Source organism: Parasteatoda tepidariorum, chromosome X1 (assembly GCF_043381705.1).
Source record: "Parasteatoda tepidariorum isolate YZ-2023 chromosome X1, CAS_Ptep_4.0, whole genome shotgun sequence".
In the NCBI taxonomy this organism is placed as follows: Eukaryota; Metazoa; Arthropoda; class Arachnida; order Araneae; family Theridiidae; genus Parasteatoda; species Parasteatoda tepidariorum.
The window spans coordinates 66,840,739-66,865,426 of record NC_092214.1 but is presented as its reverse complement, the minus strand read 5'-3'; the positions used below and the strand labels follow the sequence as shown (position 1 = coordinate 66,865,426).

The window sequence follows — 24,688 nt, the reverse complement described above, 5'->3', positions numbered from 1 at the left end:
AGTTTGCCCGGATAAAGTTTGTAATTTTTATTATTATTATTCTTATTATTTATTACTTTTTTTAAATTCGAATTAAATGACTTTATTTTTACTTTCCCTGCACGTATAAAAATTGAAAAGATTATTCATTAACCAATATTCTTTCTGTTCAAGAGAAAAGATCAATTAATTAAGAGTGGCTATTCTGAGCTTAGTTGAAGCAGATTCTTGTTTGCTTAATAAATTGGGAATATTTCCTAATCCTTTAAGCAAGTAGATTCTTGCTTATTTCTAAGTATAATAAAGATTGAATATTCTGCTTTCTTTGCCTATAATTGTGTTAGACATATAAACGGAATTGTGATGTGCCATAATATATAAGGATTTTGTTTAATAAAACTTTTAACTAAACTTTCAATCATAATGTCGAAAAGAAATGTTTGTTGGAGAATGTAAAATTAACTATTTAGTAATAAAATAATTAAAACATGGTTAACCTAACCTGAGAAAATGGAAAAACCCTTCTGCCTATGAACTTAAAATTTTTAAGCAAAAATAACAAATTCTCTGGTACTTTGTGAGATTGATGTGTATACATTTTTTAATAAACTTTTTTTTAAACATTGAAATTTAGTATTAATTTATATACGAAATGCTATAAGGTATGAAATTAAACCAAATATCTCGAGAAATTACATTTATGGGGCAAAAAAATGTGAAACCACACAAATGAAATATTTTCATAAGATGCAAAGGAGTATACTTGAGTTGGTTCTTAGTCATCACCGATGCCTGGAAACTTATTTGACAATTTGAGCGTTCCATGCTCCATGTCCTTCCATCATACAGTAAGTTTTACACACAGCTTTACAGCAGAAACAGCTTTAAAATAAGATAAAAAAATGTCTTGGAGAACTTCCAGAATTTACTAAATAAGAAAGTGGAGGCATGGTGGCTCAGGAGATAAAGCATTCACCTTCCTATGAGATGGCCTAGGCTCGAGTCCTAGAGATTGTTGGTTGATAAGACTTCTGTTCCCGAATCACAGCGCCCTCAGTGCTGACGAAAAATATTCTCAGTGGAAAATGGATCATGGCTTAGAATCCCCTTGCCATCCAGACAACCGTGGGAGGTTCTTGTGGTTTCCTTCTAGGCTAAATGCGAGTTACTTCCATCCAAAGGTCCTCCACGAAGGCTTGTTAAGTCTGCTGTTCAACGCCGGTAATAAAGTATGATAAAGCGGTAGTAAAACAAAATAGACAGTTTCGTCAAAAATAAGAGAATCTGGGTTTATTTCAAAATCACGTGGTTTCGTTTCGAAATGAGTATCAAAAATAGCAAAATGCAAATAAGGACTGCTGAATCGATATATCGACAATCGTATCGAAATTACAACGCATTGTTTGAATAAGTTGTATACTCCAGCCACTGTTAACTTTTGTTGGGCGCAATTCAATTATTTTATATAGCACTTTAAAACTATATAATTTTTCCAATAAAACTGGAAAGCAAAAAAAATTACAAAATTAGCATGAATGGAACAGCGATGGCACTAACCTCACGTAAAGGGACTCTAGTTCGAATCACAATGATGGCTTGTCGATATGGATTCTGCCCCCGGCTCGTACTGACCGCAGTGCTAACATAAAATATCCTCAGCTGTAGATGGATCATAGATTAGAATCCCCTTTGTTGACGGATTATCCATGAGAGGTTTTTGCGGTTTTTCTCTCAATGCAATTCAAATTTGTGCTAATTCCATCAAAAAGTCCTCCATGATGGCAAGTTTAACCCGATCCTTAATTGAGGAATTCTCTTGCCTTCTGATTTGGATTCAAAGTTACAAGGCTGCGGAGTTGAATATTGATAGCCGCAAACCTTAAAGTGTGACGACTTTTCAACGTGAGTTATCAAACAAATAAAAAGAAATAGTGTGGATAATTTAAAGAAATATTTTATCAAACAAATGCTTGACTATATCTTTCGAAGTTTGGATCTTATATTTCATTAATCTTAAAAAAATTGATAATGTTGCCAACATATTTTTAAAAGAAAGTTTTCTTTCTTTTACAAACATATTTAAAAAAAAGATATTGAATATATTTTTCAAAGTACACCACAAGTTGGTATTAAAATAAAAAACTGTCTTGAAACAAAAGCCCATTTAAAAAATCTCTCCGCTTTAATATTTATTCCTATAAAATTGTGCAATCAAATTCCCATCACAATTCATTCAAAAGATTGTTTAAGAAGAATAATAACAGTAAAGTATGCAATATTCAAAAAGATCCACGTAACTGTAGAAAAATATCTTATGATTCATTTAATCCATTAGTAAAGACTTCTTTCTAAGAGCTTTTCAATAGGATTCCTCATCTTTTTAATGGCATGCTTGTCCAATTCTGAAAAGGGCAAATATACTTTTTATATATTTCTCTTTTTGATGATATATAATCCCAAATATTTAAAGTTATTTGTGTTACGTAGAGCAAAAGAAAAATAAATTTTAAAAAATATATAATTTTAAAAGTATAGATAGGATTTAATGAAAGCAAAATTTGGTTTTATTTTGCCTTTAGATTTGTCATTTGATAATATAAAATAGTCATAAGTATGATTCCCATTACCTATTATTGATTTGTAAATGTTTTTGTAAAAATTTACATACGTGCAAAAAATCCAAAATCTATCATAAATAAATAGTTTTCAAGACTTATCGTAAGTATGAGTCTTAATTATTATTTGTATTTTTTAAATAAAAACAAAGATTCGCAGATTTTATAAAACCATGTTCTTTTATCAATTTAAACTACTACGTTTAAATAAATGTAGTATTTTTCATTGCACGTTATTCTTTCGTTTGAAGACTTCTTAGCTGCTCCTAACATTTTTGTTTTTAAGCCTCATTTTGATTAATGCATCATTTGGTATTTTAAATCGTAATTAAATGGTTCGCAAGATTTTTTTTTAGTATGAAACATAATTATGATTTGTATTTTTTTGATAAAAACAAAAATTTGCCGTGTTTATAGAACCATGTTCTTTAATCAGCTTAAACTATTATGCTTAAATAAATATGGTATTTTTTTATTGCACGTTATTTGTTTGAAGACTTCTTGGAGCTGTCCCTAACATTTTTGTTTTTAAGTCTCATTTTTATTAATACATCATTTGCTATTTTCCTAACATGAACCATCGTCAAATTTGATCTAGGAATTATAAGTTGAGTCTTTAAATAAGCTTCGTTATTTTTAAACGTAACCATGATCTTGCTAAAACAACGCCTTTAATCTCCCATTTGAAACTGTTACATTGGAACACAAATAAACATTTAGAACTTAAATCAAACACGAGCAAATAGACATTTGAGACATCACTTTCCCTTATGTTTATGCATCATTTTCTGAAGTTACATATCATATGTGCGCGAACTTGAGAGAGGTGTAATATTAGTTTCTAACCAGAGAAAAATAGTATTGTAAAAAGTACCCGAATATGGTAAAATTTACCATGTTTCTGGCTCTGTAGAAACACCAAAAAGCTCGGTAATTTTTACCAACGATCTCTGGTAATTATTTTTTTTTTAAATTAACAGTAAAATATGCTTTTATAAAATGTGGTAAATTTGGCAATTTTATCATCATGCTTTAGAGCTTGGCTTAGAGACCCTTTGTTCGTTTAATTTATTTTCTAGTTTTGTAATTTTCACTAAATGTGTGGTAATAAGTTCTATAATTTTGAAAACCAAAATTTTCCGGCTAACTGCTACTATATGAATGGAATAAAATAGGTGAAAGAACGCGTTAAATGCCTTATATTTTGGTTTTATTAACCAGAATTATGTCTCTCTTTTTTTTTTTAATAAGAAAGGTCATTACCATTCACTACAGTAATTAATCAGACTTTTTTTACTCTGCGTAAATTCAAGCTGATCAATAAAGTTCTTTACTACTTCAGAATATTATATTTTTAACGAAAAAAAAATCCTTCAAAAACAAGTAGTTCCAACAATTGCTGAAATGTACCACAACTTTTGCTTCAATTGTCGGATCTTGTTCTAAAATACAATCTTAATAGTTCGAAAAGTTAACTTCAAATTTGCTAATTAATTAGTGAAAATCGCTAATTGAGCTACAGAACCAAAAAAATAATATATATGAAAAAATGCTTGCATGGCATAAACACCATTTATTTGGTTAAATTGTTCTTCAGTTTTGTACTTATAGGGATGAGTTTCATATGGCATTCTGTAACAGTTAATCAAACGATTCCACCGCATGTGTGTAGCTTAAAGTATTTGAGAACAAAGCATTGCTGATTTGCATTAAAAAATAATCCCCTCATACACTTATAAATAACTCATATTTTGCCGTTACATCAAATGAAAATTTGGCAAGTAAGACACAAAAAATATTTTTCTGCAGACGATGTATTAGTTTCATTTTGTAGTGTTTAGGTATAAAGGCAACATAAATAAGAAAATCTAGGCAAACATAAATCCGAAAAAAAGGAAATTTACCGGCGAAGATAAATTAGAAAATTGATTAAAGAAAAACATTTAAAACTTACTAGTTTGTTTTCCATTGACACATATAGTTTTTTCCCTTATATTTCCTAATGAAATAAGCTCATGGGCATCCCTTATGAAGTTTCATTTTGCATATTATGTACCACAAGCAATTATTGTTTTTTTACAAAATGATATCAACATTAATCAATTAGCAAAATTTACAAAATTTATTTAAAATTATAAATATATTATTCATAACAATTTAGTATAAAAGGCTTAATATATCTAAAAAAATGTAATTTGGCTTTTAGCGTAAGAATGTTATGCGTATGATGTGTTCTCCTAATATGCTTCTGAACTATGAGAAAAAAAAATTCTGGGAAGTCATGTTTTACAAATAAAAATGATCAAAAATATCTAACAAATTTTCAAAACATCTGCAATAAAACCATCCCTTATTTTAATAAATAATGAGAAATTATGCTGTATTCCATTTTAATATTATGGGGTAGAAAGACTGAGTGAGTATTTCGCAATACTTCACTCCAAATCTCCCATTGCGGGAACATTTACAAAGATTCGAATTTGAATAGCTGAGTATTGAAAATGACTTACAATGATTTCTTGATTAGCAATTAACTTAAAAGAATAACAATTATGTTTAAACAAAAGGACCACAAATTTGTTATTTATGCCTATTTTCGTAAAGATGCCTAAATTATGATAAATATTATGATAAAGAAGTATTATTATGTCATCATTGCACCTTGGGTTTAAATCACAGTATTAAATCAATGTTATTAAACTAATAATGCTATAAAAATTTGCATTTACGATGCATAATGATAATTTGTATCTACCTTTTTTATAAAAATTATGACACTAAAAGCACCGAACGTAATTTAGAAATATACTCATCACTTGAACTGAGGAGCTTGAGACTATATAGTGATGAGTCATATTTTATACATAGGTGACATTTTTGCGTGAACCACTCCTTTGTATTATTTCTATATAGGCAGTGTACAAGCTTTCGGAATTACTATTAGATAGTAACCAATATACAGAAAACTTAATTGCCGGTAAGACAGTTTTGCAATTTCCTCAAAAAAAACCTTCAAAAACAATTTGCTGAGAATTATGAAAATGCGCATTATTTTATTGTTCCAAGACCTTCAAATATTAAAAAAAAAATGATTCAATAGCATATTATAATCAATAGTTTTGAAAGAGATAAAGTGTGAAAATGTGGATTTGAAAGGTTAGTTCAGAAAATAAAAGCAACAGGCAGAAAGAATTGTCAGTATTCATTAGTACTGTTTCTTTCTCAGATTCGCAAAACCCATAACACTAAGTGATACTGATGATAAAGTGAAAGTATTTTCTCCTTTCTCGTTCATAAAAATGATTGAAAAATACCTTAAATTAAGTATACGCTTTCGACCTTTTGAGAAGCATTTGATACATGCCCCTTTCTGACAACCTTGAAAGAGCAATTTTTTCCAATTGTAAATGTCAAGATGTTTTAAGGAAACAGTGGGTAAAAGAAAAAGTATTGAATCAACTTGAAAAGGTGTTTGGTATGAAAAATATTCTTACCCAAAAGCATTAGAAGTTATATTGAAAGAGTTATAGCGGTATTATGCTCTAAAATAATGAAAAAATAGAGTAATAGATTTCTTTTCACACCTACTACTTTTAATGTGCAAGTTATTTATAAATTATTCTGATCTTGGTTTTTTGTATTTTTCTAAAAAGATGTTAAATTTAACGTTATGATTCAGTTAATCATAATGTTGATATCATTAGATTTCTTATTTTCTACTTCAAACAACTCTTTCAATTTCTGAAACTGATTTTCTTTTGAACAATGAGATATATATAGGCTGCAATAGCTGCACTACTCAAAAAATCCTGTTTTGAGATAAGTGGGTTTGAAAAAATGTTTAGTTTGCTTATGAAGAAATGTTAAGAAATGTTTTAGTTTGCTTAAACGAAGATTATCTTTTAGTTGAATTATGAGTTGTGCTAGTATTGCTGATGAAAGAATGTGTATTTTCATATTTACACATGTTCTTAGTCCAAAATGCGTGTTTTTTGAGTAGTGCAACTATTGCGGCCCAAGAGCGATACGATGTTAAGCCACTAAAATTTTAAATTAGGGGAGGGTAGCCTAAAGCGGGTAGGCATTCGTATCCCGCCGCATGGTACGCAAGTGCCGATATCTAAGTATGCCGTGATTACCCGAATACTCACGAGTTTTAATCAGTCCCAGCGGAGCAGAAGTAAAGCGATATGGCGTAACCAAGCACAAAATAAAAAAATTAATAAGTTTATTAAAAAAAAATCTAGGTATGTAACTTGTGGCTAGTCGAAAGCCGGCTTATTTTTTTTATTGTCAATATTATTATATTATTCTAACACTATTCCCCTATAAACTACGATGTTAAATTTTTGAAAAAAATTTTTTATTTAAGGTTATGATTTTTTTAGTAAAAAATATGCTTTTGGGCAAAGCGGGTATATGAATCTCACAAATACATTGAGGCCCTTGAATATGCTAGAAAAAATAATGTAATTTTTGTATCGCTGCTTCCTCATACAACTCATCGCATGCAACCTCTGGACCGTTGCGTTTATGGACCGTTCAAAACTTACTTTGAATTTTGTAAAAATGAAAGAGCTGAAGTCTTAACAAGTATGCAAATAGAAAAAATATGCAAAATATGCAAGTAGAAAATATGATTTTAAAAATAATTGATATTTAAAAATATGCAAATGGAAAAGGAAGAAAAGAAGAAACGTCTTAGTAACAATGCTGCTGCTCAAAAAAAAAATTAAAAAAATCTTCCTTCGACAAGTAAACCAAGTAAAACTAAAAAACAAAGAGCTTCTTAGAAAAAAATTTTAAAAGAGTATTTTTGTCTTGCTTGTGGGGGGCCTTATGAGGACCCACCGCTAGAAGATTGGATTGAATGTGGAGATTGTAAAGACTGGGCTCATGAAGCTTGCACAACTTATTCAGGAAGAGGGTCTTATTTTTGCGAACTATGTCAAGAATAGCAAATCATAATTTGAGACTGATAAAATAAGTCTAAAATTTTTATTCAAATGTTATTTTTAACGTTTATTATACGTGGGATTAAGGTCTCATTATTAATGTTTACGAAAATTAATATGCTCTTGTATTTGTAAAATCTATGGTGCTTTATAAAAAATACCACAATTACAAAAACTTAATATTTCATGGTTGCTGTGATGATTATACATTGGATTGCAATGAAATACAATCCATACAACGTCTAGGCTTGCTGAGTATAAAATTATTGATCTGATCATCGAGAAGATTACTGCTCTCAGAAAAGAATGCCCTCTGAGATTGCGGTATACATGTAGGAGGTGGTTAACAAGCTCCAACTTATGAGATACTGACCACTTCATATGGGTGATATTCTCAGATTGAAGGCATTGGTTTATGAAGTTTGCTTGGAGAGGACAAGTCATCTATAAACAGGAATTGTACGCCCATTACATTACTGAACAAACGTGCATGTTCTTCCAGAACGATACGCCTTGATAAATTTAGCCTTTCATAGTCCTGATTTGAACATGCAGATCTGAATGGGACATGCAGCCCAGCTTAATCCCCCATACTAGCTATCCAGCACCACAGCAACGGTGTCGTTCAATGATAATATCTTGATGGAAACAGGTAACAGGCTGTCTTCATATGAAAGTTCGGCGTAAATCAGTCTGCAAGCTAAACCTGGACTAATCACACAAGCAATATGTTATGATGTCCACAATGCATGTTCCTTACTCCAGGTTAATCATTGGTGGTAGTGAGTTGCTTACTAGCGTATAGATAAAAAATTTACCAAACATATGTATACGATTTGCCTGCAGATAGCTGACAAGACAGGTCGGATGCTGTGTTCCGTTTGCTTTTTTTTTTTGGTAGTTACTGCCAAATACCAGTCTTTATTTGGTGTTCTCACACGGGGGGTGACATGAACTGCAACATCTACTGACAATTCCTCCGTCTTGGAATCGAAGCCAAAGTCTAAAAATGGCACTTCATGCAATTCCAAAATCCTAGGCTACATACATTTGATTACACCCACATTCCAGACTGCTGATAATTTTACCGCGTAAATGTATTGCATATGCGTTCTCTTTGTCAAAACTCATCGGTTGTAGCACTGAGAGACACGCAGAACACCGGTGAACAATTTTACTTCTTCCCACCTTCCTTATATACCCCTTTATTACTCTCTTGTCGTTATGACTTACTATCAGAGTTATCTCACGGCTTCCTGAAAATTGTCATATTATGTTAGAAGATGTGTGTGATTATTCTACAAGCAAAATTTTTATTTTAGGGTTCAATTTCCGTGTGATTCCGAATTATCCTTAATTTATGATCTTGAGTGTAGTTTCTACTATAATATTTCGTAGAAAAGTGGAACTTCCTGAAACAATCTAGTATTAAATTTTTGGCTCATATAAGTTCGATTTAATGCAAATAATCTGTGATACTTTGAATGATCGGCTTTCCCTTTAAAAAACAATGAAGCATTTAATTCGATCTCATTAACTACAGCGTATTAAAGACACACCAAGCTTATTTTAGATTCTCCCATATTAATATGAGTATATTGAATTATGAAACATCTTTCAGAACAATTTTCCGAATATTAATAAAATCTATTCTCTAGAGAAAGTTTATGTTCAAAATCATTTTCTAATGAAAGTTTCCATTAAGGGGGTTGGTATTTTTAACAACTCATATCAAATGAAATTAACATTCAACTTTGTCAAATTAGCCTTTCAAAATAATTCCGAAAGGAATTAAAGTAAACCAACTATGTGCGTAATTATTGCATTTCCACGCTTTATTAAAGGAAGTTTAAAAGTTTATGCATTTGAAAGCTTTGACAAATTGTTTTAAAGTTTGTAATTGACAACTTAAAAGTAAGAATACTGTATATATATATAGATAGATAGATAGATAGATATATTTATATATATAATTTTAATTTTGCCCAAAAGTCGAAAGAACAGATGCTTCTAAAAAGGAAATTAGAAAGAAGAAATGAAATTGAGGATAATTTAAAAATAAAACCTTTTTACTTTGAGGGGAAAAACTAACATGCAATTGTAATTCATGGTGTTCTGATTCCTGTCTGTTTTAAAGCTTTTTCCAAATGAAATTTCCTGCTATACAATTACATATACTTTGCAGACAAATAACGCAATAACCAGAAATACAAGCATTAAGAAAATGTCTTTTTTTGGTATCAACCTTTAAAAAAATTAAAACTATTTCTTATTGTTAGTAAATGGAGATCGATTTTTGCTTCATCCTTAATTTTTAGAGAGTGATAGATCAGAACCAAACAAGCACAAATCACCTTACAATCCATTGTCGGAACGCAAGTCATAAAGCGCCAGAGCACGAAGCATGCTGAGGCACGAAATAATGGAAAACAAGACAGACAGAGATAAAATGAATAAAAACATTTTTTTAGAAAAATAAAATTAAACAAAACCTGTCCCCAACCCAGGAACCCGTCAAAATTACGGCCACTAACATTAACGCAGGCATCACACTGTCAACGGAGTGACCAACGTATATTGGTGAAAACACGAGGCATCTCTATTATCGTGTCAGAAACTACGGCTATCTGGACAATAAGGCCTTTAACAGAATCTATTGACCATCGTCGTAGATAAGGCTATTTATATGTCCCAGAAGAAACAGTCCAGATATGATAAATCCGATCATGTCTGGAACCGCGGTGAGTGGGCCGACCAGTTGGTTAGACCGTTATGGCCAATCCATCACCCCGGACACATATCTAAGATGTTACCCACGCCCACACCGCGATGAGCTGTTGCTCCGTGATCTAGGAATCACATGTGTCGGGTGGAGTGTGCTAGAACATGGTTTAATAGTTCTGGCAAAAAAATACCTCTTGCAAAAAAAATAAGTATGAATCTCCATCCAGGCGTGTTGGCAGTAGGCATGTACTAATTGGAGGATCGTGCATGATTCCGGCCAAAAATATAGCGCGAAGCGTCACTGGAATGAAAGTGGGAGTATTGCGTACAGGTTTTCAGTTACCAACACATGATAGTTGTGGATATTCGAAATACCTTCGCGTGTGACTTCATGGGACATCGTATCAGAAACACATGTGCATTCGTCAAGGAACAACACATATGCATAAAATTCCGTGTCTACAGCCATCTGTCCAAGAAACCACGAGGTAAAATTGATACGTCCCTGGTAATCAGATGGTTCCAGGCTCTGAATGCTCTGCGCATCGCAGGGATGCATTTCTTTGTATCGTAGCACTCGCCACACCATATTACGGAAGACGTGAACGGCTTGGGACTGTGCGGTCTCTCTCTAAATACGATAAACAATCTCGTCTGTTATAGGTGGCGTTATTACATTCCTGCCAAGTCCGCAAATATGCATGCAGCTTGAAAAAGAGCCCATTTCTGCAGAGTCTTTGGTGCAGTCTTTGAAATGACCTCTTATCAGAAATACAACTTGTTGGAACATGCTATCGGTACATTATTTGAGCTTCCCTTGCATTGACATCAGCAGCTGTGTAAAGTCTAATGCTTCTCGGCCTTCTCCTGATTTGAGTACACATCCAACTCATCCGTGATCCAAGGAACGAATAATGACAGCTGCTACGAATAGCTTTTTTTATAGCAGTTGCTTAGAGGTGCCCTCAATAGTGTTAAACTTGCGTTCGGATCATGGATTACATGCGATGATTTGTGTTTTTCTAATTGTGCTCTATCAATCTCCAATATATATAATCCNATAATAGGAGAAGAAATAAAATTTAAGATAAAAAAATAACTACTGCTAACAGAATAAAAGTGTACAAAAAAATAAAAAATACATATATATATATATCGAACAACACAAAGTAATATGGAAAGATCATTACTCAAAACTATGACATAGTAACAATACTAAGTTCTATGTATAAGGCAATAAACAAACGTTTTCCGTGTCATAGAGAAATCATCCAACGGTTGATCAATGGCATGGAGAAAACTAAACTCCGAAAATGAAAGCGGGTTGACCCTATAGCTTGCAAAATACTTATAAAATATCTTATAAAAATGCAATAATTGGACTTGTAACATTTTAGAATGATTTACTTGTGATATTATAGTTCAACAAACACAGTGATCTGATGAGATTAGAAATACAGCTACTGTGAGACGGGAAGCATAACCACCAGATTAAATAATAATTTGGCGACTTGAATGTCTAAGACTTTAACTCATTATATTTTGTGCTTAGAATAAATATAAGCTGCTGATTTCAGAAAGTTAAAAAATAAATCTTCAATCTATAAAGCAATTCCGATATTTCATATTTAGACCCTTATCTGATTTTTTAGATACCCATGCACAACTTTTTACATACATACACAGTTGAAATCTCTTATCAATTTTTATATTCTACACAATATTTTAGACTATATTTAACACGATAATTCTACCCAATATTTCAGAATATATTTAACACAATAATTCTACACAATATTTTAGAATATTTCACAAAATGATTCTACACACATGAAGATTCTATACAATATTTTAATATTATTTTCTGCACAGTACTTAAAAAAATAATAATAGTTAAAAGAATAGTTTACACATCAGGAGAAAATATTTGGACTGAAGTCCACTTTTGATTTTTTCATAAAAACCATGCCATGAAAATGTTATATTTAAATGGCCTTTTATGTTTTAAGTTAATTTTTTATTGTTCAGATTGCAAGAGGGGACATTGAACCTAAGACCCATACCAAAGTTACAACAACAAATATGGTGCAAAATGAAAATCTCAAAAAGGTGGACTTCAGCCCTTTATCATCTGAGGTATTCTGATTGATATATTATACCTGATTTTTCGGTGTCAATCTCTAATTTGTCCCATTCCAAATATCCCTACCTATCATCACCTGAATGCATCCAATTAATCTTTTATTTAATCACATTTTTGTTTTTATTACTTGTTCGATGTTTTCCCTCACAATCGATAGTAAGTTTTATAGTGCTTTTTTATGTTTGAAAAAAAATGTGTTAAGCATGTTTTTTTTTCCAATTACACTGAAGAGCCAAAAAAACTGGTATACCTGCCTAATATCGCGTAGGGACCCGCGATCACGCAGAAGTGCCGCAACACGACGTGGCATGGATTCGATCAATGTGTGAAGTAGTGCTGAAGATAATTGACACCATGAATCCTGCACGGCTGTCCTTAAACCAGTGGGAGTAAGAGGGGGTGGGGATATGCTCTGAACATCACGTTGTAAGGCATCCCAATTATGTTCAATAATGTTCATATCTGAGAGTGGATCCAAGAGCACTCTTCTGAATTTAGACACTTCCGCTGGCCACCAAAATCTCCGGAAAAGAACATTATTGAACATATTTGGGATGCCTTGCAACGTAATGTTCAGTAGATATCCCCACCCCCTCTTACTCCCACTGGTTTATGGACAGCCGTGCAGGATTCATGGTGTCAATTATCTTCAGCACTACTTCACACATTGATCGAATCCACGTCGTGTTGCGGCACTTCTGCGTGCTCGCGGGGCCCTACACGAAATTAGGCAGGTATACCAGTTTTTTTGGCTCTTCAGTGCATTTTTCCGTTGAAGTCTAAGGAATGGAGTGGATTTGTATTGTGGTTATTAAATACGATATGTTCAGGTACAGTATTTTTATTCATAGGGTGAAGAAAAGAAATATTTTAAGAAATATTTTGAGCTTTAAATTTGAAATCCTTAAAAAATATATCTTCGATTTATGAATGAAGAAATTCTAGAATGAAGAAATTCTAGAATGAAGAATAGAAATGCTTAAGGTATACGAGATGTAACTCAATAATAAGGAACGCATTTTATTATTTACTAGTTCATATCTAAGAGATATTTTGCATTTTTTATTTGGTTAAGCAAAATAATTATTTTAAATATCAGTGATTCTCTTAAAAATAAATTAGAAGATAAATAAAGATACTCGCAACTATAGTATCTTATGAAACATGCGAGCTTTAGTATGGGACATAAATTGTTAAAATTCACCAAATTAATAAAAAAAGTTTAAACTGTTTATTCACAGATAAAAACTGAAAAGTTAATGCTTTGACATTAATTAATTTGTCGGAAATTTACAATATCTAAACAAATTAATTAATGTCAAAAGTTATATGAGGAATTATATTTTATTTGAATTATTTGTTTTTCATGGACTTCAAAAATTACAGCTACATATAGAGCATACTTAGAATCTATATTAGGAAAACGCAAATTTAAAAAAGTAGCATTTCTAGGTTTGGGAACTGGCATGTTTTAGTCAGATTTTCAAATTTAATAGGTGGTAGAATTTTTATTTTATTGCCTGTTTTGGTATAGTTAAGAATGAAAATAAGAAAAAACAAACAGTAGAAACTCATCATTTGAATAATTCTCTTGTCTTGAATCATTTTCTTTCTCTAACATAATTCCTTATTGTTTTACATCATTAAGGAAATGTTAAACTTGGTAAAATGTAAATATAGCAGTTAGTTCTAATTGATTTCTGAATTCAATGTAATACAAATATAATCACATAAGAAAGCCGATTATAGTTATTCACTTTTTATGTAACAACATATTTTACTTTAAAAAAGACATAAGGAAAAGATAAATGTAAAATTGTAACCTGATTTTATGTATTTAAATATACCCCAGAGGCAAAGCTTCTACATAAAAAACATGCTATAATTTTATTATATTTTGAAATATAGAAGCCACTAAAGATTTTCTTAAAATGTTTTCAATCTGAGCAGTTATATGGGTGGTTAATGCATTGTTGTCAGGAAATAATACTGAAAACAACATTTACAATTGGGTTGCAGCAATATTTTTTGTCAGAAACTGAATTAAAATTAAATTTCTAAAACCTATGTTTCAGTATTCAAAAATAAAAAATACAGTTTTGTTAATATATCTCCTTTATCATGAGATTTATTATTAAGATTTATCTTCAAATTAACAGTAAGGACAAGCGAGTGATTCATTGGCATAGTAAAGCTCAATAAAAAATTATAAATTTCAGTATTTTGTTAAGCTTTGTTTCGAAAGCTACTGTCCTCTAATGAAAATTATTGACATAAAAATAATTGTTTTTGTGAGAATAACCCATATAAAATTTTTTTCTGCAAAAAATTTCAAATTCCTTTTTCGTTAGCAACTCTCATAAATTTAAATTGTATTTTCAAATTGGAAAGTCTAATTCTGTTTCTGCCTGGAGCCATACTCTATGCTATTGTAAATTATATATTGAGATGGAGCATAATTAACAAAGTGGTCGATGCAAGCAAAAAGCAGCATTCGGTCAACTAGTCTAGAGCCTCGAACCTGTGTCACCTCAATGGGACGTGATGACTCTGTCCCCTGAGCTACCAGAGTTCTATTGACTCGGCATGAAAAAAATTGTAAACTATTTTTATCTTGAAAATCTTAACTTATAGGATTTTCAAAATCATCAAATAATTGCTGAAAAATAAGAGCAAACAAAGAACACATTAGTTAAATGATTTAAGAAAAGTAGAGTTATCGTACAGTAAGTAAAACTGGGTGCAAAAGCCAGAATTCAAAATGACGGTTTTATCCGTTGATGATTAAGATGAAAAACAGTGAAAAACCATTTTATTAACAAAGTAGTTTAAAGCTGTCAAATATACAGAAAAAGTCTGTAAAAAAACAGTTGGATAAGGTACTTCTTTTTTTAGAAGGTAATTGTAAAATAGCTTTTTGTCACAAAAATACATAAGAGCCTTTGCCCAACTAATAAACGTAAATAAGTATAATGCTGTGGTTACTCCATATCATGACAGTGTCTAAATTATTTCTTAAAAAATATTCTTTTTTACTCCAAATTAAAAGCGCCCCATACCACCCCAATATCCAAAACCTCTCACCTCTCCTGCTCATGAATTTTAAAAATAAGCAATATGAAAAAATCTTATATATAAAATAAGAATATATATTTATAATAAGACATTTATAATAAAAATATATTTTAAAATCTGTAGTTTACAATTTTCTAGGTGGGTCCAGAATATGAAACAGAATATTCCACTACACTCCATGCAGATGGGCTAGAGACATCAAGTCTCGGACTTAAATTTATTGTGACAAGTCAACATTTTCAAAACGGCAATATGAAGCTCAAATGCACAGCTACCATATCACGTATTTATACTATGAGCAATGAAGAAATGGTTTTTGGAGGAAGACAACAGACATCTGGTCTACACATTAGCGAAAACATGAGTCGAAGTAAGTCTTCATATAGTTATTTTTAATAAGAATTTAGGATAAGGATGTGATATTGAAGTATGAGATTATGACAATTGTTGTTGATTTCGTGCCCATGGATTCTCAAAGAACACTGAAAGTATGATTGCGACCGTCATCTTCAGTGGTGAAGAAAACCAGCTCTCATAGATCCCCATGTAAACCTATTCTGGAGGAACCGGTTAACTCCATCAATGTGTGGAAATATTGCTAGGAAAACAACCTGCCTCCTAACAGAGAGTCCCTCCTCACACCATAAGTAACCCCATTCCCCCCCCGCTCACAACAAACACCTGTTTCCTTTGTCTCTCCCAACTCATGTAAACAGCTAATGGAAAGTGATTCAAAACCCGTTGATGCGTTTGCGCTTTGCAGACTTATACGCTTTTGAAGAAAAAAAAGGTTTACTTTTGCTCATTAAGCAAGGAAAATATTTACTTGCGGCGAATTCATTAAAAAATAAATGTAATTTATTATTTTAACATAGGTATATAATTTTACATAGGTGTTCCCTTGCCGTCAGGCTAACCGTTTGAGGTTCTCGTGATCTTCCTCTCCATGTAACGTAAATGCGAGTTAGCTCCATCAAAAAGTCATCCACGGAGGCAAAATTTCTCCCAATACTCGATCCAGGAGTTCCCTTGTCTTCTGGATTGGGTTCAAAATTACAAGGCTACGGAGTTGAACATTAGTAGTCGTAAACCCATAAAATTGGGTCGGCTGTTCAACGACGGTTATAAAATATATATTCTTTAAGGCTGGGATAGCCTGGTTGGTAGGGCACTGGGTCCATGTCCAAGAGTTCCAGGGTTCGATTCCTGCCGGCCGAAGACTCCTCGTGTAGTAAATTGTCCCTGATTACACGTTAAATCTGTCGAATCGCTAAGTCTTCCATGTTCCCATAACAAATTAAAACCTCTGGGGGTACTGATCCAAGAGTTTCCTTGTCTTCTGGATTGGTTCAAAATTACAAGGCTACTGAGTTGAATATTAGTAGTTGTAAACCCAAAATTGGGTCGGCTGTTCAACGACGGATAAGATATATATTCTTTGTCTTGAGTATAGAGAACAGATATAAGATTGTCAAGTGGCACCATTCCTGATTTTAGAACATGATGGTGTGAATTCTGGGTATTCGAAAATGTGTCTCGGTGTTTACATGACATCCGAACAGTTTCTGCAGGGAATATATGTCCTGGTCTTGTCTGGTAGAATCTTCATACCTCAGAAATTATTGGTTCTAAGTCATACGGTTATGTCAATTGTATTCATTATTAATTTTATGAATATTTCGTGCATAATTTCGCTTTTATTTAATTTGATCCAGTTTCAGTTTTCTTTCTTTTTTTGGATAACTGTTGGATGACTGCTTTGTTTAGTTTAGACTGTTTTGTTTCTAAATCAGTGTTATATTTAGATACAGTGCTTCTAACAAATTATGTTTAAACGACCATAAAATAAACACAATTTTGTAACTCCTTTTTGCGTAATTTTCAAAGAAAAAAATATCACTTTACTTTTATAGGAATATAAAATATTACTTCTCACTTTTTAAATGCAGAAAGAAAATACAGTGACCTCTCACTTATGCACCACCTCTTTTCTGCACCTTTTTCATTTATACGCCGATTTTTATAGGTCCCAGTACATTAGATGGGAAAATAATGATAAACATCCTTCGTTTATGAGTCGCTCTAAAAATAAATTTTTCAATTATGCGCCGAAATTTTAGGCTAACATTTTAATCCTTTAAATAGTTTTTCTTTTTTTAAAAAAAATTTTTAACTTAAAAATGAAGCAAATAAGCAATCCTTGTTACAAATAAAAAGAAATATATGTTGTTAGTTCCTATTGAATTTGCTTCCCCCTGTGACCTTATCATTTTCGTGTTTCTGGAAAGACATTCTTTCTAGAATTTTGAATAGGGTGTCTTATCTGTTACACCAAGAACAATGAAAGCCCATTCATCTTTTAGAAAATGACCATTCCTCTTGTCCAGAGGTTAGTTTTACTCCCATGCTGTTTTGCAGTAAAAAAAGACACCAGGAATACGAAAGATGAGAGACACCGCGATCACTTACTTGCAGTCAGATGGACATTATGACTAAATAAAAGGAGGTGATCTGTTTAGTGACAGTAGTAATCGAACAACTTATTGTGCAGCATATAATGACGTCAAGTACTTTTCTTAGAAATTTATCATGTGATGTTTCACCCCCTCCCATAAAACTCAAATTTTTTGAGAAGAACTGTTCATTTATATCTAACTAAAACTTGTGGACTATGAGAACGTGGTGGATGATACTGACGAGGATAATATAGTTCCTCCAAATCACACAGCAGTATTGGAAGCTTTAGACACTGTTCGTGACTATTAACAATTTAATTTTACTTCTGAAACTCCCCCTTATCCCATTTATATGAACTGGAAAAAACTGTTTTTGAAATAAGTCGGCAAAAACAAATACAAACATGTATTAAGATTATTTTGTAAGAAAATAAATTGTTTTAAGGTATGTAATACCAAAACAGTAAAAATATTAACATTTAATCTTTAGAAACATATTTATTCATATTGTCACTGCAATTTACGTTGCGTTTTAGAATTTTGAAGTTTTTCACTTATGCGCTTTTTTCTCTTGGTCCCTTATACCGGTGCATAACTGAGAGTTCACTGTATTTGATGCAGTGGTTTTAGAGGAAACCAATCGTGCCTTTGCGTGTTACTTTTTCCAGTAAAATTGTAATAAACCTTTTCATATTTCCTTTTATCTAATAAAATTCATAGTTGACGGTTAATTTTCGTTCGATTCAGTTTGCATTAAAAAAATTAACAAAACATGGTTATTAAGGGTACATACAAGATACGTGGAGAAGAAAATTCTGGTAAAATCACCGTATAATATGGTAATGACATTTCTGATAAAATAAAAAAAAAACGCTGGTTAATAAAACAAAAATATACGATATTTAAACCATTTATTTACTAATTATTCCGTTCATGTGGTAACAGTTTACCAAAAATTCTTTTTTTTTTTTAAATTACACTTCTTATTACCTCCCATTTATTAAAATATACAAAACAGAAAAATAGATTTTACCGAATAAATGATTTTCTACCACGCTCTCAGTTATCTTTCAATAAATCTTAACAAAATTTTATCACATATTGTAAAACCATATTTTATTATTGATTTTACCAAAACTCTTACCAAAGCACTTCGGTAAAAATTAATGAGATTTTTGGTGTTCATATTGAGTCCGAAACATAGCAAATTTAACCATATTTTGGTAGTTCTGACCCTTTTCCTTTTCTGAGTTGCCCATCCATGAAATTTATCAGTTGACGTAAGTCCATCTAAGCTGGCAAGTGACGCCTTGGGTATCTTCCCAGTTGCTACAAATAAATTTTTATGAAAAGACAAAAATTACGAATAAATTAAATTGAACAATAAGAATATCAAAATTTCATGATTAATAAGCAAAAATAATTCTAAGTTAGCATATTAAAACTTATTTCCCTTGTTTCGAAATTGTTACTCGTTCATTTCTTATAGTAACTAAATTCTTATAGTAACTAAATTGATCGGTGATCAGCAATATCATGTATGAACTATGTAACATTTTATAGAGCCAAAATATTTTGCTTTTGTTAAATGCAGCATTTCTGCCTTTATAAATTGTTTTCTATTTTCGTAAGCCTCATATTTGTTTATATTTACTTCATAACTAATATTTTAGCATTGAGTAAGAATATTTAAAAAAAAGAGCATACTTGAATACACATAAATTAAAATTGAGTGTCATAAAATTTGTCTTAGGAATGCTTGATTGCTCTAATATTTATTTTAAAGATTTTAATACTTATCAAAAAGAATTACGAAACGATCAATGGCAAATTCCACTCTTTCTCTTCAAAATAAATATAGATTTATTCTTAAATTTAATATACGAAAGTTAAATCCTTAGTTTAAATTCATTTTGAATTTTTTTAAAGCAAACTAATAAAAAATTATAACTCTTAGTTGAAGAAGTTATCATACTATTTCAAAGCAGATTAAGACACATAGAAAAAGTTCACAAAAATACATTAATTTTTATTTAATTAAAAAACTTTTTAAAATATATTAATGATGCATTTTTTAGTTGTTAAAACTAAATTTATAAGCTTGTTTTATTTATACGATTTGTTTGTTAACTACTAATATATGCTAACCATTTAAAAAAAGCTTTTGTTATACGCAAAAATATACTTTTAGAAAGCTTAAATACTTTTGCATTTCATTTCAAATTCTACTAACTCATCCAGCTTTACCAATGTTTGTCTCATATGACAACTTAAAAAATAACATTAATAAGTAGCTTTACGAAAGTTTACATCCAGCTTACACTTTTTTATTATTCTTTATTTTATATTAAAAAAAAAACAACTCTCCCGTTAAAATAAATCTGTTAACAAAAGAAATTTCAGAAAAAAATTCTTTTCGCTTCTTTTAAAAGGTTTAATATTTTTAGCTTCAGATAAAATATTTCAATTAGCGCCACGATGAGTAAAATGGAAGACAACAAAAAATATATTTTCTTGCATTTTAGTGCAAAAAATAGGGAAAAAAATGTATTTTTTTAGTCGCCAAATGAAAGCTTAGACATAAATACCCAGCTTGGCTAGGTAATTGGCGTTCACACTTCCTTCAGTTTTATTTTTATTTTATTCTGAAAACAAGATGAATTCATTCTATTTATATTTTTATGTCTTAAAAATTTAAACTTTTCCACTTGGAAAGTAAATTAAATATTTTTCTGCTACTTGTAATTATTTTAAAAACTAGAATGGTAGAGTAAGTCTATTTGACCCTTTAGTAGCTTAATAACTTAATTAATTTTGTGAAATAGAAACGAGGTTGGTTACTTTGTGGCTTTACTTTGAAAACAATGGCTTATTTCTTAAAGTCTTTTACTGATATATATAAATATATATACATAGATAACCACACTAAGAAAACAAGAAGAGATCTCAGAAAATTAATAAAGGATAATTTAAAAGAAGAAAATATAAAATTAAATGTTAATTAGTAAAAAATAATTAAAATAGAGACATATTAACCATGAAAAAGTTTCTAAACTCATATAGTTATGTCTACAAGATGGAGCTTTCTGATATTACCGTGATTCACTGTCAAAAAAGCAAAATAAGTTGATATATTAGTGTGAAGAGCAGCAAAAAAATCAATTAATTTTAATTGTAAAAGCACATAAATATATTAAATGGTGTTTATAGTAATAAATTATACAGTTTTTGTAATGGCAAATAATACTTTGGGTATTTTTCGTTTCAGCTTAGATATTAATACTTGATTAGAGAGCTATTCTTACCCTAAGTTAATATTAATTCGAATATACTGCTATATTTTTCTAAGCAGTGGATGCAATAGCTTTATAGTAAAGTTGATACGCGTTATTTTTTTTATTTGCTTATGATTTTGCGCAAGTGTCTGTAAGATTATACATTAGATTAATCTCACAATATTTAATCCTCTCCAAAGTTCATCTTCTCCAGACAAATGTGTCACCAGTGATTCCTTAGTGGCCTTTCTTGATTTACTTTTTATTCCTTTTTTTTCGCCTACAATAGAATGCATAAGTCTTAGACTAATATATTGTATCAGCATAAGAGGCTAGTACTTCTTAAATAATATCTGTAGAATATTAGGTTTCAAACGAAAGAATTTGGAATTAAAACTCACCAAGTCTTCGTAAATATCAAAAGTGCTAATGATAACATAAATAAAAAATTATCATTGGAATTATTAGGGAATGTGATGTCTCTGATTAGCTAGTAAAACTTACTCTTCCTTATTCAAAAAGCAGGGTGACTAATCAGAAGTAATGAAAATAGGGCAGAAATAAGCAGCTCTTTCACGGCTACTTTTCAACATGGCACATGGTGAGAAGATCATTTTTAACTCAAGAAAAACATCAAAGGAAATATATTTCATAAATATGTGCAAATTCTTTCTTTCGCCGACGATATACACGCTAGTGCAAGAACAACTTCTGATTTCAAACAAGAATATTTTGCACTGTGAAAAAGAGGCTGGTAAAATGCATCTTACTATCAACTAAGACAAAATTAATTACATGCAGTGCACACCGATAGCAAACTATGCTACTGGTATGCAAATTGGTGCATATAAAGTTGAAAAAGTCGATACCTTTACATATTTGATCTCCGCTGGCCAGGTAGCCGAGCGGTCAGAGTGCCTAACTGCGAAGCGAGTGATTGCGGGACCGAATCCCTCTCAAGGCATAGTTGTTTCTCTCTGTGTGTTGTTCTTTGTTGTCTGTTGTGTGAATGTGACCCACCACATGAACGGGAATCTCTGGCAGTGTGGCGTGGGTAATGCTGCTCGCTTACGTGACTTAGGTTCACGGGAGCCCACCAGATAACGGTAAATAAGCAGTCGGCATCTTCCGAGGCGAGGAACGAGAGTGCGGTTCCCGTCATTATTAAAAGAAAAAATCTGGCCTCCAAAGTTTAACATCAATATCACATATGAAATGCAAAAAAGAATCATCACTGTCAATATGTATCATGGAAGTATTTGAAATCAAACCTAATTAAATGGAAAACTGAGCTATTAATTTTTAATTGTCTTATTAGACCTATACTCAACTTCTCATCAGAAACTTGAATGATGACACAAAAATATGGAGGCGATCTTGGATATTAGGAGCTATTTTTGGTGGAGCACAAATCCATGGCGTTTGACACAGACGCTCAAATCTAGAACTATCATGCTTTCAAAAAACCTGACGGAATCAAACACATCAAAACCCTAAGAATTAAGTAGGCAGAGTTCGTTATAAAAATGAACAAAGAACGATCAACACAAAAAAAAATATTTTTGGACAAGCCCGCTGAAACAAGAGGTATGGACAGACCCGGCCGCACTTGGATTGACTGCCTAGAAAGAGATTCATCTTGAGATCCATACTGAGAGTGAATAATTGGAAGACCATAGCCAACAACAGAGTGACCTGGAAGAAAATTCTTGAAAAGTATTGCCCCCCAGGGCTATCATGCCATGGATGAAGAAGAAGTATATTGTTGCCTTAATTTTATTATAATAAAAAATAAAATGAAAATTTAGGAATGTTTTACAAACGAGCCTTACCTAAGAGCCTAAACTGAAAGAGCTAACAGAGGCTTGTTAAACTAACTAGCCTTACTTAACTAAAAGAGCCTTCTAAAAGAGCCTTGCGCTTTCAATATGATACAATTCTTAAGTGCATCTCTTAAGAGATTTGTGTATATTTTAAGAGATTAACTCCGTAAACAGTTAACAGCTGAATGAGTTTTTAAAGAAAATACTAGTCGGAGATCTGAATATGCCAGTGAATTTGTTTTTTCACCAGACACATTTTTTATGCCATTTACTTTTATAGCTCATAATGCTTGACTATTAAGGCTTAACTGTTAAGTGATTTTACATACAAATTTGCAGGTCCTACTTATATGCAGGGATGTTCGCAGTTTTGGAAAACTTTTTCTTACTTATATAATTCGTAATATTATAAATATTATAATTTTATGAATTATAATATTACTTTATGAATTATAATATTATATTTAAATTCCAAATATTAAAATTTTAATTAAATGTAGAAAATAATTTCGCCCACTACTGCCTATAAATAATTTAAATAGATGCATAAATAACAGACAGACAAATAGTGACATGGGTTTTAATCCCCCATTTTCCAAAAACAATTTCTGACCATTTGACAGGAGGCGGTTTTTTGAAAAAAAAAATCAAATAAGAAATACGCAGCTATGTAGCTAACTGACAAAAACTTTATTCACAATTTGTCTTAAAGTCGTTTTTCGTCTTTTCTTCGGGAATATACAGATTTATGTAATAATTATTTTCTTGCATGGAAACTACCTTCTAAGTATATTTTGTTTATTCATTTTTGTACAATAAATTCGAGTAACTTGCAAAAAATATTGAAAAAAAACTTACTTTCTTACAAAAACAATGTTGGTAGTAAATTATCTTTTCCTACATATTCAGTTACATGATTAAATAAGATCAAGCAAACCGAAAACTCGAGAACGAGAAACATATTAAAAAGACAAAATTAAAATTTGATGAAAATGACATGCTTGTAAATTACATATAGTTGATAATTATCGTGATTGATCGATCACACTTTTGTAGCAACTTTCATGATATAGACTTTTGATGACGTGATTATTATGCCTTAATATAGTTTAACGCGCTTCGGTACAGGGAGAGTAAAGAAGCAAAGAAATATGGAACAATGTTATATTTGATAAACAACTATTTTTAAAGAATAGGAATATTAAGTCTTTTAAAAGTTTGCTAATATCATGAAATAGCTTTACTAAATGACGACTTATACAATGTATTTCTTTAATTCTTTAATTCTAATATTCTTTCAAAATTTACTAATTAAATTTTTTCATAATTTTTCTCATACATATGTTTTTAGCGACATTTTTTTCCATTATAAATTTTCTTCTGTACAGCCTTTGTACGTTAATATTTTTGTGTGTAGTACTTTATCAATTAACTTCTCATTAAACATTTCACTAGGCAAGCAGTTTACTAGGATAATTTATGCACATAAATAATTCAGAACGGTTCTTCTAGTGAGTTTGTGTTATACTGTGGACTATTTTGGGGCTTTTATTTGGCATGCATTATAATCTGACATTGCATCATTGCACCTATACATCATGGTTGAACTAGTACATCATGTTGGCTAATGACAATGAAAGTTT

The 24,688-nt window shown here is 31.1% G+C and overlaps 1 protein-coding gene across 4 annotated transcripts in view; it reads left to right on the top strand.

Annotated features, from left to right (window-relative positions):
• Window positions 1-24,688, top strand: part of LOC107442210 (cell adhesion molecule 2) — a 277,323-nt gene that overhangs the window by 244,571 nt on the left and 8,064 nt on the right. For 2 of the 4 annotated variants that reach the window (XM_016055710.3, XM_016055718.3), the window contains 2 exons: window positions 12,302-12,409; window positions 15,630-15,861. In XM_016055710.3, coding sequence (XP_015911196.1) covers window positions 12,302-12,409; window positions 15,630-15,861 — 340 coding nt within the window. The remainder of the gene's footprint in view (window positions 1-12,301; window positions 12,410-15,629; window positions 15,862-24,688) is intronic. The other 2 variants (XM_016055726.3, XM_071187557.1) reach the window with 1 other exon arrangement.